Source organism: Tiliqua scincoides, chromosome 3, assembly GCF_035046505.1.
Source record: "Tiliqua scincoides isolate rTilSci1 chromosome 3, rTilSci1.hap2, whole genome shotgun sequence".
In the NCBI taxonomy this organism is placed as follows: Eukaryota; Metazoa; Chordata; class Lepidosauria; order Squamata; family Scincidae; genus Tiliqua; species Tiliqua scincoides.
The window spans coordinates 224,965,930-224,981,254 of NC_089823.1; the positions used below are offsets into that span (position 1 = coordinate 224,965,930).

Consider the following 15,325-nt stretch of genomic DNA (forward strand, 5'->3'; position numbering starts at 1 on the left):
TTCATGTGGGAATTTGAAGATGGAGTCCAAGAGGACATGCTTCTGTTTTGTCCACAACTACCTCCTGATCTCTGTGGAAATGAGGTGCTGATTAATAATTTGGGGGTGGGGGAAAGTAAGAGCAGTTGGTTTTATTTTATTGCATTTTATTTGCTAAAATATGCTCATGTGTGCATTCACTGCTCACCTGCAAATCAAGCATTGAGGGCTCTGACCCATGTGCCATTTGTGCTTGCTACTGGTGTCATCAACAGTGGGGCAGCTACCATCGTGCCAAAGTAGTGATGAAGGATGTATAGCCTGACAATAGGTGCCTGTTAATGGTTGGCGCAGTCAACTTTGAAAATAGGTTTGACAGGGACTCATGACAGGACCTTCTCTATTATGAATCCTAGCTTGTGGAATTCCCATACAGCTGAGATCAGAACTACCCTCTCCTTGCTGATGTTCTGAAGGGTTGTTAACACTTTTTGTTTTGTTTTGTTTCACCAAGCTTTCAAATTCATTTAGCTTGTTTTCTGTTCTGTTTGATTTGGCTCTTGGCGGTTATGTTGGTTGCTGTTTTGATGATTTGGTTGCATTAGCTCAGAGGTTCCCAAACCTTTTTCATGGTTTATTTATTTATTTATACAGGTATTTATATACCGCCTTTCTTTGGTTGTCACATTTGTCCTCAGACTTTAATCCAAGGCGGTTTACATAGGCAGGCTGTTCTAAACCCCTGTAGGAATTTTTACAATTGAATAGTTCTAGTCTTTCATAGAACTCCTCGTTCAGCTGAATTCCTTCCCGGTTGTCCTAGGCCAACAGAAATACCTTGAAAATACCTGTTTCCCTTGAAAATTTAAAATGTCCTGTGGTGCTGCTGTGCTCTGGGTCACCACAGCACATAGTTTGGAATTGTGGCATTAGACTGAAATTGTTTTGGATTGTTGCTAATTTTCTTGTTTTCATTTAATTGATTTTTCTATTGCTTAGGTTGTAAGCTGCCTTGAGGGTTTGCTATCGGATCAGGAAAGGCAGGACAAAGATTTTTTAAAACAGATTCATACCTATTGATCTCAACACTGCCATTGCTGCTGGAAGCAACCATTTGGATGGACTGCCAGCACTGAATTTTACACCTGATGGATCTCCAGCTCTTGCAGTTACGAATTCTCATTGAGCTTATGTTCAAGTTAAATATTCCTGATTTCGTTCTGGTGCTCTGCATCTCTCATTTGTTAATCATTACTATTACTACAAATATTTATATATTGATTTTTCATAAATAAATGGTCTCCTGTCTCAAAAGGATGCACAATCTAAAAAAAAAAGCAAAAGAAACACCAGCAAACTACCACTAGAAGAGGCACTGTGTTGTGGTGAATGGAGATTTTGTTCTTCTAATGCAGTAAGCACTCCATTTGTATGGAGGAGCATTCAGTCATTTGAGCCCCAGCTTCCCACTAAAGCAGAGCAGTCCTAACAAAAGTTTACCACTTTGGAGATCAGTAACCCTAAATATGACTAACTGACCATGTTTAGGTTCTTCCCTAGTACACTTGTCACCACTTGCCTTCACTCACCTTGCTAGCAGTCAAAATTTTAGATCGTAAGCTAGTTGGGACAGAACCTGTTGTTTGTTACCTTGTACGGCAGTGGTTCTCGAACATTTCTGGATCGTAACTTCCCTGATCCTTGTGGCCATTGGCCACGGCTCCCCATTACAACACCTCACCTCAGTTACCCCCCAAATGGGGATGAAGGTGTTATAATTATACACTAGAAACAAAAAAACAGCTGCCAGCACTCTGAGGCTACAATCCTAACCACACTTACCTGAGAGTAAGCCCCACTGAACAAAATAGAACTTACTTCTGAGTAGACCTGGTTAGGATTGTGCCCTGAGTTTGTTAGCAGCACACCTGGAGGGTTTGGGAAAGGGAGGGGGGAAGTGATGAATTTGCTGGGAGAGGGGAAGACTGTGTTGTGTGTATCTGCTAATTGCAAACCGAGACTTAGAGGCTGTTTGGCTGCAATCCTAAGCTCACTTTCCTAGGAGTAAGTCCCACTGAACACAATAGGACTTACTTCTGAGTAGACCTAGCTAGCATTGTGCCTTTTGTCTTACAATAGCAGCCAACAGAGTACCCCTCCCAAAGGAGGCAGGAGGAAAAAGGGGGATGGCTAAAAAGGAATGGGGATTTTTATTTTTAATCAATTTTTGGAGACAAAGCCATCAAGGGTGACTTTTTTTCTTTTTTGAAGGGGGAGGAAAAAGAGAAAGGTGAGGATCCTTGGTTAAGCTGACACTGACCCCAAGCCTATGTAGGTCTACTCAAAAGTAAGTCCCATTTGAGCCAATGGGGCTTACTCCCAGGAAAGTGAGGAAAGGATTGCAGCCACATGCAGCAAGATTACAACTCACCCCAAAGCAGATGGGGGCTGCTCACACACATGCACCCAACATGCAGATGCCATCCCCGTTCCCCCCAGGCAAGACAGAGGAATGCAGGCTGGAGCATTTGGACACCCCTCACTAAGAGCAGGCTGGCTCCCTCCTTCACTGAACCTACTCTTCCCTCCCAGTTTGAAGCCTGTCAGGAGCACACCCTGTGCTGATGAGATGCAGCACCTCCAAACTCTTCTCCTCTCCTCCAGCCTTGACCAATCCCAGGATGCCCAGGGCAAGGGGCACACTGGGAAATGTAGTCCCTGGGGCGAGGTTGCACATGGAGAGAGGTTGCACATGATGAGATGCAGCACTTCTGCTGATGCCCAGCCAGTCTTCTCTCCCAACCTCCCCCCACCATGTTTCACATACCCTCCCCACCTCACGCTGCCCCACCCACCTCTTTCACAGCGGAAGAAAAGCAGCAAGGCAGCAGGTGTAGCTGAGCAGAGCTCTGCAGAATCAGCTGCAGCCACCTCTCTCCCCAAGGTGCCTGGCGACACCCCTATTGGTTAGCCATGCCTCCCTAGGGAGGGGGGAACGCACAGATTGAATACCTCAGTTGTACGGGACCATGTACATTGATAGTGCTATATAAGTATTGTCAGCACACTTACATGGAAGTTTCAGTGATCTCAGTGAAAGTTACTTTTAAGTAAGTTTGCTTAGGGTTGAGGACGGTGATCTTTTCTTGTTACTTTAATTTTCTGTGACCTTGCTCTTTGTGTGTGCGTGTAATATTGCCAGATATAACCGTTTTCTGGGCAGAAGATTCAAGACAGAAGTTTCATCAGAATCTGTCCTCTTAGATAGTCAACCTCTTATTATATAAAATTACAACTAATTCAACAAGTCAAGAATTTTTAATCCTATACTAGAGGAATTGTGGGATTTCTGCAAGAAAATGGAAGGTGTATGTGATCCCACTTCCTGATTTCTAAACCGTAATTAACATTTATTTTAATCCTTAACCACATACGCTATGGGGTTTAAGCTGAATTGCATGTGAATATCACCCGGTTTGTTCCTCCACCTTTAAATGACCTTAACTAGATGCTGACTATAGAATCATACTATTAGATATAGCTTGCAAATTAAGGTCATTAGTTGCTATGTAAAGTTATGTCCAAAATCCCCATAATGCCTACGAACTCTCCTGGACAATTTAATCTGTGCTAATTGAAAAACAACCCTCTGCCACCTTATTCAGAGACTGAACAAATAGCAGCAGTGCCTTGAGCTGCATAGGAACTGTAGTTAGTTTTCTAACTCAATAATATCTATCCCAGTGCTTTCCAAATTTTTAGCACTGGTCTGTTGTGACTCATATAGTTTGACTAGATAAAAAAGAGAATTATAGAAATATTTTTGTTAATAATATTTGAGGTCCTGTGCTCCTGCAGCTGCTAGGGACCTTACATAATGCATGTGTGTGTAGACATTTGCTCGACTCTCCCTAGAAATGAAGTTTGAGGACTGTTCCCCCAAACCTTTCCAGTCGTTACAGGGTACCCAGAAGGCTGAAGTAGCGAGCACGATGTGCAGTCAGGGACTTCTAGACTAGACAAAAGACTGAAACAGGGTTTGCACGTGATCTACCGCATGCCGATTACTAGAGAAAACTGAAAAAAATATGACATTTTAATTTGGGGATATGAAGATTACTTCATACCGCAGGTTAGCATTCCAATCTCAAGAGTGGTCTCACCATCTGGATTGTCTGCTTCTGCAATTTGCAGAAATTGCAAGGGCAGTTGGGCAAGGGTGCTTGCAAAGATTTTTTAAAAATATATTTCAGAAACTTTGCACAATCCACCAAAAATCAGCTCGCAACCCCACTGGTGGATCCTGACCCACAGTTTGGGAAACACTGATCTATACAGTACAGGATACAGTACAGAAGTTGTGTCTTTGAGGTTCATGTAGATTCATTTATAGGACTCTTTTTTTTTTTTTTTTACAACCTTGACCTTTATTATACTCTCTTACAATTTTGTAATGACACACAAGAAACAACTCCATCAATCAATAAACTTGTTTCACAGGCTGAACATGATTTTTAATGTCACAGGTGGAGGACATTTTCTGACCTTAACAGGGTTTCTTGCTTGCTTTTAGTAGCCTGTTATTCAACCAAGCAGAAATTGCCTAGTTCTAGTCTGCATGTTGTTTTGTTTAAGCTAGTGTATTCTTTCCATTGTTCTTCCCATTTTGTATGTGAAATATTAAAAGGTGAAAAATAGGGCTAACACCATTATAAATAACTGTACATTATATAGGCTCCAGATAATTTTTTTAAAAATGCGTACAGTTATGTTATCGCAAATAATTCAAAATGTAAATGGAATTTGACACTGTGGCAACACTATGGAATTTTTTTTAGGCATTTGGTGGAAGTTTGATTTGGTGCAATGATACTGGAAATTATGTTTTAAGGTACAATTGGAAATGAAAACTCTAGAACGTGCCGTACTTTTGTTTTGAAATTTTAAATCTGTAAACTTAAACGTAGTGTCTAACTTATTAGCATCAGTCAAAATTTTAATTGCAAAATGTTGGAAGTAAGATAACTTACTACATGTGGGTATGTGGAAACATCATAACTGGTATTTGTGGCTAACGTTTAAAGTTACCTACATCAGATGTGTGGGAGGCATGACAAAATACACTTGAGAATTTTTGAACCAATGGGTTCCTTTCATTGCCCTTTGAAATATTGTGTCTGTCTAGAAGTGTTGAATTATTGTAATAGTAAATGTTTCTTTCAACCCTCATAAAGCCCCTCAAGTTGATCACAAATATTCAAAATCATACAATATAATAAAATAATAAAAAAATTCAACAGTTAAAGTTATAAAACAAAAACTGAAGAAACTTTTAAACACATTTTAAAAGAGCAGGGGAAAAATTCAACCAGTACTAATTCTGATGGAATAAAACAAAGAGGTATTTATTAGGTATAAATGCACCATGTGAAATCTTGATTTTAAATATTTGTATTCTATCATATTGTTTGTTACCTGTGATACTTATACAATGTATATTGAATTTTTCTTCTTATCTTAAAGTGGATATGGAGTAAGATAAAAGAAAAAGAGTTTTAAAAATTGGGCTAAAACCATTATTTAACTTCTTAGAACTTTATTTGGAACATCTTAACTGAAAATACATTTACTGTGCAATCCTGTACACATCTACTAAGCAGTAAACTCCGTTGAGTTCCATAGAACTTACTCACAGGTAAGTGTCCACAGGACTGCAGCTCTAACTTCAATCCTAGTTTCTTTTGTGAAATATTAACATATATATTCATGAGACATTTATAGGTTGAATCACAATGAGAAGATAGCACCCTAAGTGATGTATAAAACTAACCTAAAACCACAATCAATTAAAAAATGGGAAAACGCCCATCATCCGCAATAAAACAGAAAATAAAAACCAGATAGTGTAGCCAGATGAAAAATACTAGTTAAAACATCTAGCTGAAAACATTGAGCTAACTGACAGCCAATGGTGAGGCAGCAAATGAGCCCCGCTGGGCATGTAGGTCCATAGGATGAGTTCCGCACCACAGAGAGCTTAGCTCTACACATTCACGGGACCTGCCTCCTAAAGGGAGGTGGGGACAGAGCCAGTTTCCCTAAAAGGGAGGGAGTATCCTGATTCCACCTGAATATGAGCAAATGGGAGATGTATGTGGGCAGAGACCCTCCATGATAAACAGAACCTGATCAGTTCAGGGCTATTAAAAAAAACAACAAAAACCACCAGTGTGTCCAGAGGCAGGCGGCCAGCTGCAATTGAACTAGGATAAGAGTAATATGCTTTCTGTAGTTTGTCCCTGTCAGAGGCAAGCTGCAACATTGTGTGCTGAGTGCAGATTTGAAGCTGGTTCCATGTATAGCACATTACAGGTGTCCAAATGGGAGACCAGAATGGAGAAGAAATTTCTGTCTGAGAAGAATGTCCTCATCCATTGATGCTCACCAACTTAAACTAGCAAAAGGTGCTTCTTTAACAGCTACTGCCCCCAGGAAATTGAAGAGTACTGGAGGGCTCAAGTGTAAGTTCCTGGTTATGAACCTTGCTCTTTAAGGGGAGTGTAACAGAACTGGCAGAACAATCAGACCACAAAATGGTCTCTATGTGTACTGGATCGTTCATATTTCCCAATTCAGTGAACCAGTTTTATAGGTCACTCCGGCACATAAATGCTGGCAAAAACTGGAGTAGTGGAGCAGCGGAGGGATGGAGATGTTCAAATAGTCTGCTGTTCAGAGGTTCCTAACCTTTTGTCTTCTGCTAGCCCTCCCTTGCCTTGGTATGCTTACCTGCTGATATCAGGCAGGAGCCTTAGCAGTGTTCTTTCACATGGGTTCCCAATCTTAACTTGAGATTCAAGATAAACTTATTTCAGCCCAAAAGGTAAATTTGCGCTCTCATATATTTCTCTTGATCAGAGTTCTTTTGTCATTAAAATACAATATAATCACAATACTGCACAAATAGTTAAGGGCATTGTGTGGGCAAAACAGACTGAAACCTCATCACATTATTCAGTTCCATTTTCTATATTTTGAAAGGGTTTGATGACCTTAACCTTTCTGATTTGAGTGTTATTTCTGAAATGAAACCAAACTTGGATTTAAATGGCTTCAGTGGTTGATTAGATGTATTGTATGTACGCTGGTTCATGCTTGCATGTACGTCATGTGATTCCTCCGCCCCTTGATATTTCAAGGATTTATGACTTGGCTGAAATGATTGAGGCAATTGAAAAGCATTGAAAATATGAAGCTGCTTTATATCAAGTTGGTCCATTTAGGTCAACGTCACCAACACCAGTATTCTTTAACCTGTGCATTGTGACCCCAGTGGGGTTGCAAAGCCTCATTTGGGAAGTCATTGCAGCCTTCCAAAGCCTGTGCAAGAGAGAGGAATCCAATCCAATAATGGGACTGCCTTATCAAAACAGAGTTTTTTATATAATCCTGCACAGCCTCTTCTCACTGTCTTGCCTTGCATCTCAGGCTGGCAGTTTAGAGGGTTGTTGTGAAGCAGTAGGGAAAAATGGGGTGGGCAGGAGTGAACTGATTGGGTCCCAGAGGAGTTAGGATTGGCAGTGGGTTCCCAGTCTCATACTTTCTTTATTGGGGTCGTGTCACAAAAGTTGAAGATACTGACCTACACTGATTGGCAGTGGCTGTTCAGAATGTCAGACTTGTGATTTTCTGCATTCAAAGCGTGTTCCTAGCACTCAACTATAGCCTCTTCCCTTGTGTTTCATGTGAAGAAAAGTGCTGTAAAAATGCTTTGTGTAGTCTTTGATCTGTTATCACATATTCACACATGAGAGAGTTAGGCACGTTCAGCCTGTTGCAACAAAAACAGCTAAAAGTCTTGTGTCATCTTAAAGATTAACTTTTGTTATGGCATATGTGTACACGAAAGAAAAACATATACCACAATGACACTAGTAGACTTCAAAGTGCCACAGTTAGTCTTTAAAGTGCTTCTATTCACATATGCAAGTCATCACGTAGTGTAGCCATTGAATGATTAATGGGCATGTGTGAACTGATATTTAGGAAGTCTCTTCACTTTGAATGGTCTTTACTAAGCGTCCATTTGTAACATTCAGTTCTATTACAATAATGCTTTCTTATCTCAGAAAACCTTTTATTTCTCTCCTGTCCTTTTCTCTTTTCCATTTATAGAATATCTTCAAATTTTGATCTCATTACTAAACTTTCACTTCACATGATGATATTAGGTTGATTGTTCAAAATACCTACATTTTATAAATCCGTTATATAGCAATATATGGAAAAGGGTCTTCTTTGAATCCAACAGAGATGTTCTAGCCTCAAGCTTACAATTGCATTTGCTCTGTATTGTAGGAGGTGGGGGAACCAATCAAAGAAGAGAAGGCTGTTGCTAAATACCTGCGTTTCAACTGTCCAACCAAGTCCACCAACATGATGGGACATAGAGTTGATTATTTCATCGGTGAGACTATATGGATGCAATAAGTGAAGCAATTGAACTGTCAGTTATGGTAACATTTAGGAGGAACTGGTTTCATAACAGTGGTCATGAATTTGCCTCTTCCTCTAGCAGGGAGATAAGGAGTGGGGAGGATTGAAACTGTAACCACAGCCCTACTGAAAAGGCAGAATATCCATCTTCTATTGAGTATACCAGTAGTATGTATTGTTTCTATTTTCATTCAGATTTGTAACTTGTAGTTCCTGAAGGGTTTAGCAGATTATAATAGACATTAAAATCCCTATGAGAATAACACAGGCCTACAAAATTGAGGGTCAGAAAAGTTTTTCCCAAACTTTATGGTGGTTTGATATGAATTTGGGGTGCCAATTCCAAAAATGGCATCCGTTTTGCCCTATCACGTCTAGTTTTAGAGATATAGTATAGCCTCATTAGTGAATGGTTCAAGCCACTTCCTCATGAGTTGTAGGCTTCCTCATGAGGAAGCTGCTTGAACCATTCACTAAAGAGGCTATGCTGTGTCTCCAAAACTAGACGTGATAGGGCAAAATGGATGCCATTTTTGGAATCGGCACCCCAAATATACCCAGGAATTGGTGTAATGTTTAAGGAAACAAAATGTGTGATGGCCTGTGTTTATTGGCTGTGCTCATAGCTAATACCCTCTTATGACAACAGCAATGACAACAAATAGAGAGATGTCTTTGCTACCCCAATGCCAGAATGTTGAGAAGTGATGTTTTATGTGTTAGCCACACTGATTACTGAAACCTAACACTGAAATGTATTTGTTAGCTACTGTCTGCTAGCTAATGTACTGTTAGCTGTTTGGCTGATATACGTAGTACAGTTTTTCTAGGGAACCGATCGCAGCCGGCCCAGCCATGGAGTGAATGGATGCTGCTTGTGTTAATAGCAGATGACAGGGAGGTGAAGGGGCTATGGATTCTTATTGCCCTTCACTTGGGCCTGCTCTGCCTCCCTCTAGTCCAGTGCAGATCAGAACTGGATCGATTTGCTTCCCACTGGCTTGGGTGGGAAGTAGATCAGTGGCTGATGCTGACTTCTAAAAAGTTTACATTGACATATAAGAGAATTAAATTTTTTTCTGTACATTTGTAAACAGTTTTATTTCACTATGCCATCCACATAACTTGAGACAGTACCATGTCAACTTGAGCAGACGGTCCCAGGAACTTGGTCTATCCAGCAGCCCAGATTAAGCTCATAGCCTCCTCTTTCACAAACTCTTTCATGGGTTTCCTTCCACACTCAGTTCATGTAATCATCACAATGGTTACTTGGAAACAGACTTGTTTTTTTTTAACTTTCAAGATATTTTCATTGCAGCCGAATTCGTTCTTGGTAGTCTATTAGAGACATAACTGCACTCTGCAGTACCCGTGACCTTGCAGGTCTACAGCCAATGCAGTCAATCTGTAGTGTAGCTCATTTTTAATATTTTTAAAGAGCAAAAACTGTATAGATAAACAAAATACGACTTTCAGACAAAGAAAAAAAAATCAGTAGTATCTTAAATAACTACAGAGAATGGCAAAACACTACAGCATGGTGGAAGCACTCTCCAGTGCACCTAACAAATCTTCTCCCTTCTGCCACCAAGTGGTGCATCTTCATAGTCTGCTACAGCTGATGACATACTCGTAGCTTCCATCCTGCTGTCTGTTTTCCAGCCTTTGAAAAAGGAAAAGAGTACAGGAACCCGGAGGATGAAAATGTTCTCCTTTTAGATTTGTGTGCTCATGGCATACAAGGGGGCAACCTGACTATCAGTTTTTTTAATCAAATGTTTATTTTGAACCAGCAACCAGAATTATTTCTCTGCTTGTGCTCGTCATAACTTTTTGGGTAATAGCTTGGGTACTGTCCTGGGGTTGTTTGTTTCAAGACTCACAGGGCATAATTAAAGAGAACATTTCATTACTTGTCCAGAATTTCCATTTGCTTTCGGTAGAATTAAGGGTTAAGGTATCCTCTTTTCTCTCGTATACCACCCTTCGGACAATTTTCCTTTTTTTTAATTTTAGCCTCTAAAGCTGTGGACTGCCTTTTAGATTCTAAGTGGGCAAAAGCCAAGAAAGGAGAAGAGGCTCTGTTTACAACTCGAGAGTCTGTAGTTGATTATTGCAACAGGTAAGAATTAGGCCTTTTAATTGTAAACTTGATGTAAGCTGCTACATACCTTGTTCAAACAGGATGTGTTACAATATTTTTCAATTGTTTGTCCACTAACTCAGAAAGTATTACAGCACTGATATTAGTCACTGGGCTAGCTGTTGGCAGTTACACAGGCATACAAAATTGAGGGTGAGAAAAGATTTTCCCAAACTTTATGTGGTTTGATATGAATTTGGGGTGCCGATTCCAAAAATGGCATCCATTTTGCCCTATCACTTCGAGTTTTGGAGATATAGTATAGCCTCATTAGCGAATGGTTCAAGCAGCTTCCTCATGAGGAAGCCGTGGTGTAGGCTTCTTCAAATATGTTAGAAGCAGGAAACCTGCCAGAGGAGCGGTTGGCCCTCTGGATGGTGAGGGAGGGAAAAGGAAGTTAAAAGGAGACTTAGAAATGGCAGAGAAATGGAAAGAGTTCTTTGCATTTGTCTTCATGGCAGAAGACCTTGGGCAGATACCACTGCCCGACGGCCCCGCCTGACCAAGGAATTAAGTCAGATAGAGGTTGAAAGAGAAAATGTTTCAGACCTCATTGATAAATTAAAGATCAATAAGTCACCGGGCCCTGATGGCATCCACCCAAGGGTTAATAAGGAATTGAAGAATGAAGTTGCTGATATCTTGACTAAAATATGCAATTTGTCCCTCAAAACGGCCACGTGCCAGAGGATTGGAGGAGAGTATATGTCACACCAATTTTTAAAAAGGGAAGGAGGGGGGACCCGCGAAGCTATAGGCCAGTCAGCCTAACATCTATACCAGGTAAGATGGTGGAATATCTCATCAAAGATAGAATCTCAAAACACATAGACGAACAGGCCTTGCTGAGGGAGAGTCAGCATGGCTTCTGTAAGGGTAAGTCTTGCCTCACGAACCTTATAGAATTCTTTGAAAAGGTCAACAGGCATGTGGATGCGGGAGAACCCGTGGACATTATATATCTGGACTTTCAGAAGGCGTTTGACACGGTCCCTCACCAAAGGCTACTGAAAAAACTCCACAGTCAGGGAATTAGAGGGCAAGTCCTCTCCTGGATTGAGACCTGGTTGAAGACCATGAAACAGAGAGTGGTTGTCAATGGGCAGTTTTCACAGTGGAGAGAGGTGAAAAGCGGTGTACCCCAAGGATCTGTCCTGGGACCAGTGCTCTTCAATCTCTTCATAAATGACCTGGAGACAGGGTTGAGCAGTGAGGTGGCTAAGTTTGCAGATGACACCCAACTTTTCCTAGTGGTGAAGACCAGAAGTGATTGTGAGGAGCTCCAGCAGGATCTCTCCAAACTGGCAGAAGGGGCAGCAAAATGGCAGATGTGTTTCAATGTAATTGTAAAGTCATGCACATTGGGGCAAAAAATCAAAAGTTCACATATAGGCTAATGGGTGCTGAGCTGTCTGTGACAGATCAGGAGAGAGATCTTGGGGTGGTGGTGGACAGGTCAATCAAAGTGTTGACCCAGTATGCAGCAGCAATAAAGAAGGCCAGTTCTGTGCTTGGGATCATTAGAAAAGGTATTGAGAACAAAACTGCTAATATTATAATGCCATTGTACAAATCTATGGTAAGGTCACACCTGGAATATTGTGTCCAGTTCTGGTCACCACACCTCAGAAAGGATATAGTGGAAATGGAATAGGTGCAAAAGAGAGCGCCCATTTCTGAAATCAGGAGGTTGCACATACACATCATGGATTTTTCCTCCAGAAGCTTGTCCAGTTCCCTTTTAAAGGCATCCAGGCCAGATGCTGTCACCACATCCTATGACAAGGAGTTCCACAGACCAACCACACGCTGAGTAAAGAAATATTTTATTTTGTCCTAACTCTCCCAACACTCAATTTTAGTGGATGTCCCCTGGTTCTGGTGTTATGTGAGAGTGTAAAGAGCATCTCTCTATCCACTTTATCCTTCCCATGCATAATTTTGTATGTCTCAATCATGTCCCCCCTCAGGCGTCTCTTTTCTAGGCTGAAGAGGCCCAAACGCCGTAGCCTTTCCTCATAAGGAAGGTGCCCCAGCCCAGCAATCACCTTAGTTGCCCTCTTTTGCACCTTTTCCATTTCCACTATATCCTTTTTGAGATGCGGTGACCAGAACGGGACACAATACTCCAGGAGTATTCTTACCATAGATTTGTACTATGATCTTACCATAGATTTGTACTATGGCCTTACCATAGATTTGTACAAAAGCGTTATAATATTAGCTGTTTTGTTCTCAATACCTTTTGTAATGATCCCAAGCATAGAATTGGCCTTCTTTACTGCCGCCGCACATTGGGTTGACACTTCCAGTGATCCAGTGGAACTGTTCTTATTTTCTTATGAGGAAGCTGCTTGAACCATTCACTAAAGAGGCGATGCCGTGTCTCCCAAACTAGACGTGATAGGGCAAAACGGATGTCATTTTTGGAATTGGCACCCCAAATATGCCCAGGAATTGGTGTAACGTTTAAGGAAGCAAAATGTGTGTTGGCCTGTGTTATTGGCTGTGCCTAGAAGGAAAAGTGTCTTGTTGAGGAAAAAGTCTGACAATGGTTTTGCACCCTGCACAATTCTTAGTGGCTGTTCTAGCACTTAAAACATTTAGGTGAAGTTTGGTTTTTTGGCAGCTAGCTCCAAGTCTGCAGTAACAGGACGTAGTTGCTCTGTTGGATTTCATATTGGCACAGTGATGTTTATATTATTTTTAGGGCTTGTAGAAATAGAATAAAATACTCATATAGCTTAAGATTAAGAAGTCTTAATGTGTATTTTATTGTATTCATTGAATTGCATTGGATTTGAATAGGAGTTGGAATACATTGCATCTCTACATCATTCTCGGTATTTTGTAACTTGCAGCACAATCCTAAGCACTTGGTGTGCTGGTGCAGTGACCACTGCGCTGGTGCTCACTGTCACAAATGTGCCATAAAGCACATTGCAACAGCACAGAAGATGGGGTGCTGGCGGGAAAGCCTGCGCCGTCCCGCTGGCACCAGTGCAAGCAGGAACATGCGCTGGAGCGGGTAAGAGCTGCTCCAAGCAGTGCAGGGATGGGGAAAGGGTGAGGGAAGGGCAGGGAGGGGGTGTAACAGGGCGGGAGTGGGTGGATAGGATCCCTGGAGGGCCGGGGTTAGTGGCTGCCATGCGCACCATATCCTTTCCCCCTCCCTGGGCTTGGAATCCTGACATGGCTCCACTCTGACTTGCACCATCGGATTAGGTGCACCAGGTTTAGGTCAGTGTATATCCATTGTCCAGGCTGGTGCTTTCCCCTGGGCCAGGGGTCAAATGTCCCTTTGAACTCCACCCTACTCATTTCCAGCATAAGGTGTGGCATGGCTGCACTGGCTCTTTTGCATCAGCACAGGTTAGAATTGGGCTGTTAGTTAACACCAGCACATATCAGTTGTGAAATGGTAACTGGTTGAGAAAATGGATGTTAACTCTCTAGTGTGAAGACAAGTTGCAGTAACACCAAGGAGCTATGAAGCCCATGCTCCATTCTGATGACTTTTACAAAGTTTTTTTTTTTTAATTTAAGAAATGTATCTACTGTGTTTCTAAAGAACTGCCAGAGCTGATGTGAAATAATAATTGGTAGCTGGCTTGGGTAAAGTTGTAGTTCTGGATTTACCTTTCCATCTAATTCCACTCTACTAATCCTCAACTGAACTGCACATTTAATTTATCTTCAAGGCTTCTAAAGAAACAGTTTTTCCATCGAGCACTAAAAGTGATGAAAATGAAGCCTGATAAGGATATAAAGAAAGAAAAGGAAAAGGATAAAGGAAAGCCTGAAAGTGGGAAAGAAGAGGAGAAGAAGAGCAAAAAGGATGGTGGAAAAGAAGAAAAGGCTAAGAAGGAGAAAGAGAAGAAAAAGGATGGTGAGAAAGAGGAGAGCAAAAAGGTGAGTGTAACCCTACAAACCTGCAGGGATCGAGCATTGTATAAATAATGCATTAAATAGCATTCCGTTCAGAGTGAGATGGAACTGGACAAAAGGAAAAATAAACCTCCTACTGCAGGAAAAAGAATCCTAAAGTTGCATTTAAGACCTCCTAGTAGAACTTTTTTTGTATTTTCTCTGGCTTTACTTTATTATCCTTGTTATATGTTTTGAACATGAGATAATAACAACTTGGACCTGGAGATTTTACAAGAAGTGAAAAAAAAATTATTAAAAAGATAACGAATCCACGGTCCAGATGGGCACTCAAAATATTACATAGCTTCTGCTGAGTTGTAGATTCCCAGCCTTCATCTGCCCAGAAGCTGTATATCATACTCTGTGAACATCCATGAAGCTGCCAAGGAAGCTCTTATCCTAAAATGACTAGGACCTGTATCTGCAGAGGAGCACCTGTGTGATAGCATGTTAGTGGGCTACCATCCCTGTGGGTGAAAAGGGGCTACCATCCAGGGGATGGTGAGAGCAAATCCCTCACTAGGCAGGGACTGAATGTGGGTGAGTTCCTCAGGTGTGCATTGGCACTGCTACAGTCTAAGCTGTTTTTCAGAGAACAGAGCACCCCCAAAAGACACTTTTCTACCCAAAAAATTTCCTTGTGAGCCTTCTCACTTCTGGTGGGTTGTAATGCTTCCAGCTCCCCAATGACTTCCTCACCTGGAAGAAGGAACAGGGATTGATGAATCTCTGGACCTTTACAAAGTAAAGTGAGGCTGCCAAATGATTTTCCAT

The 15,325-nt window shown here is 41.3% G+C and overlaps 1 protein-coding gene across 1 annotated transcript in view; it reads left to right on the forward strand.

The window, feature by feature from the left end:
• SEC62 (SEC62 homolog, preprotein translocation factor) overlaps nucleotides 1-15,325 on the forward strand; it is a 32,377-nt gene that overhangs the window by 7,538 nt on the left and 9,514 nt on the right. Inside the window, exons 2-4 of the mRNA XM_066619876.1 lie at nucleotides 8,338-8,446; nucleotides 10,495-10,600; nucleotides 14,323-14,533. Of these exons, the coding sequence (XP_066475973.1) occupies nucleotides 8,338-8,446; nucleotides 10,495-10,600; nucleotides 14,323-14,533 (426 nt within the window). The remainder of the gene's footprint in view (nucleotides 1-8,337; nucleotides 8,447-10,494; nucleotides 10,601-14,322; nucleotides 14,534-15,325) is intronic.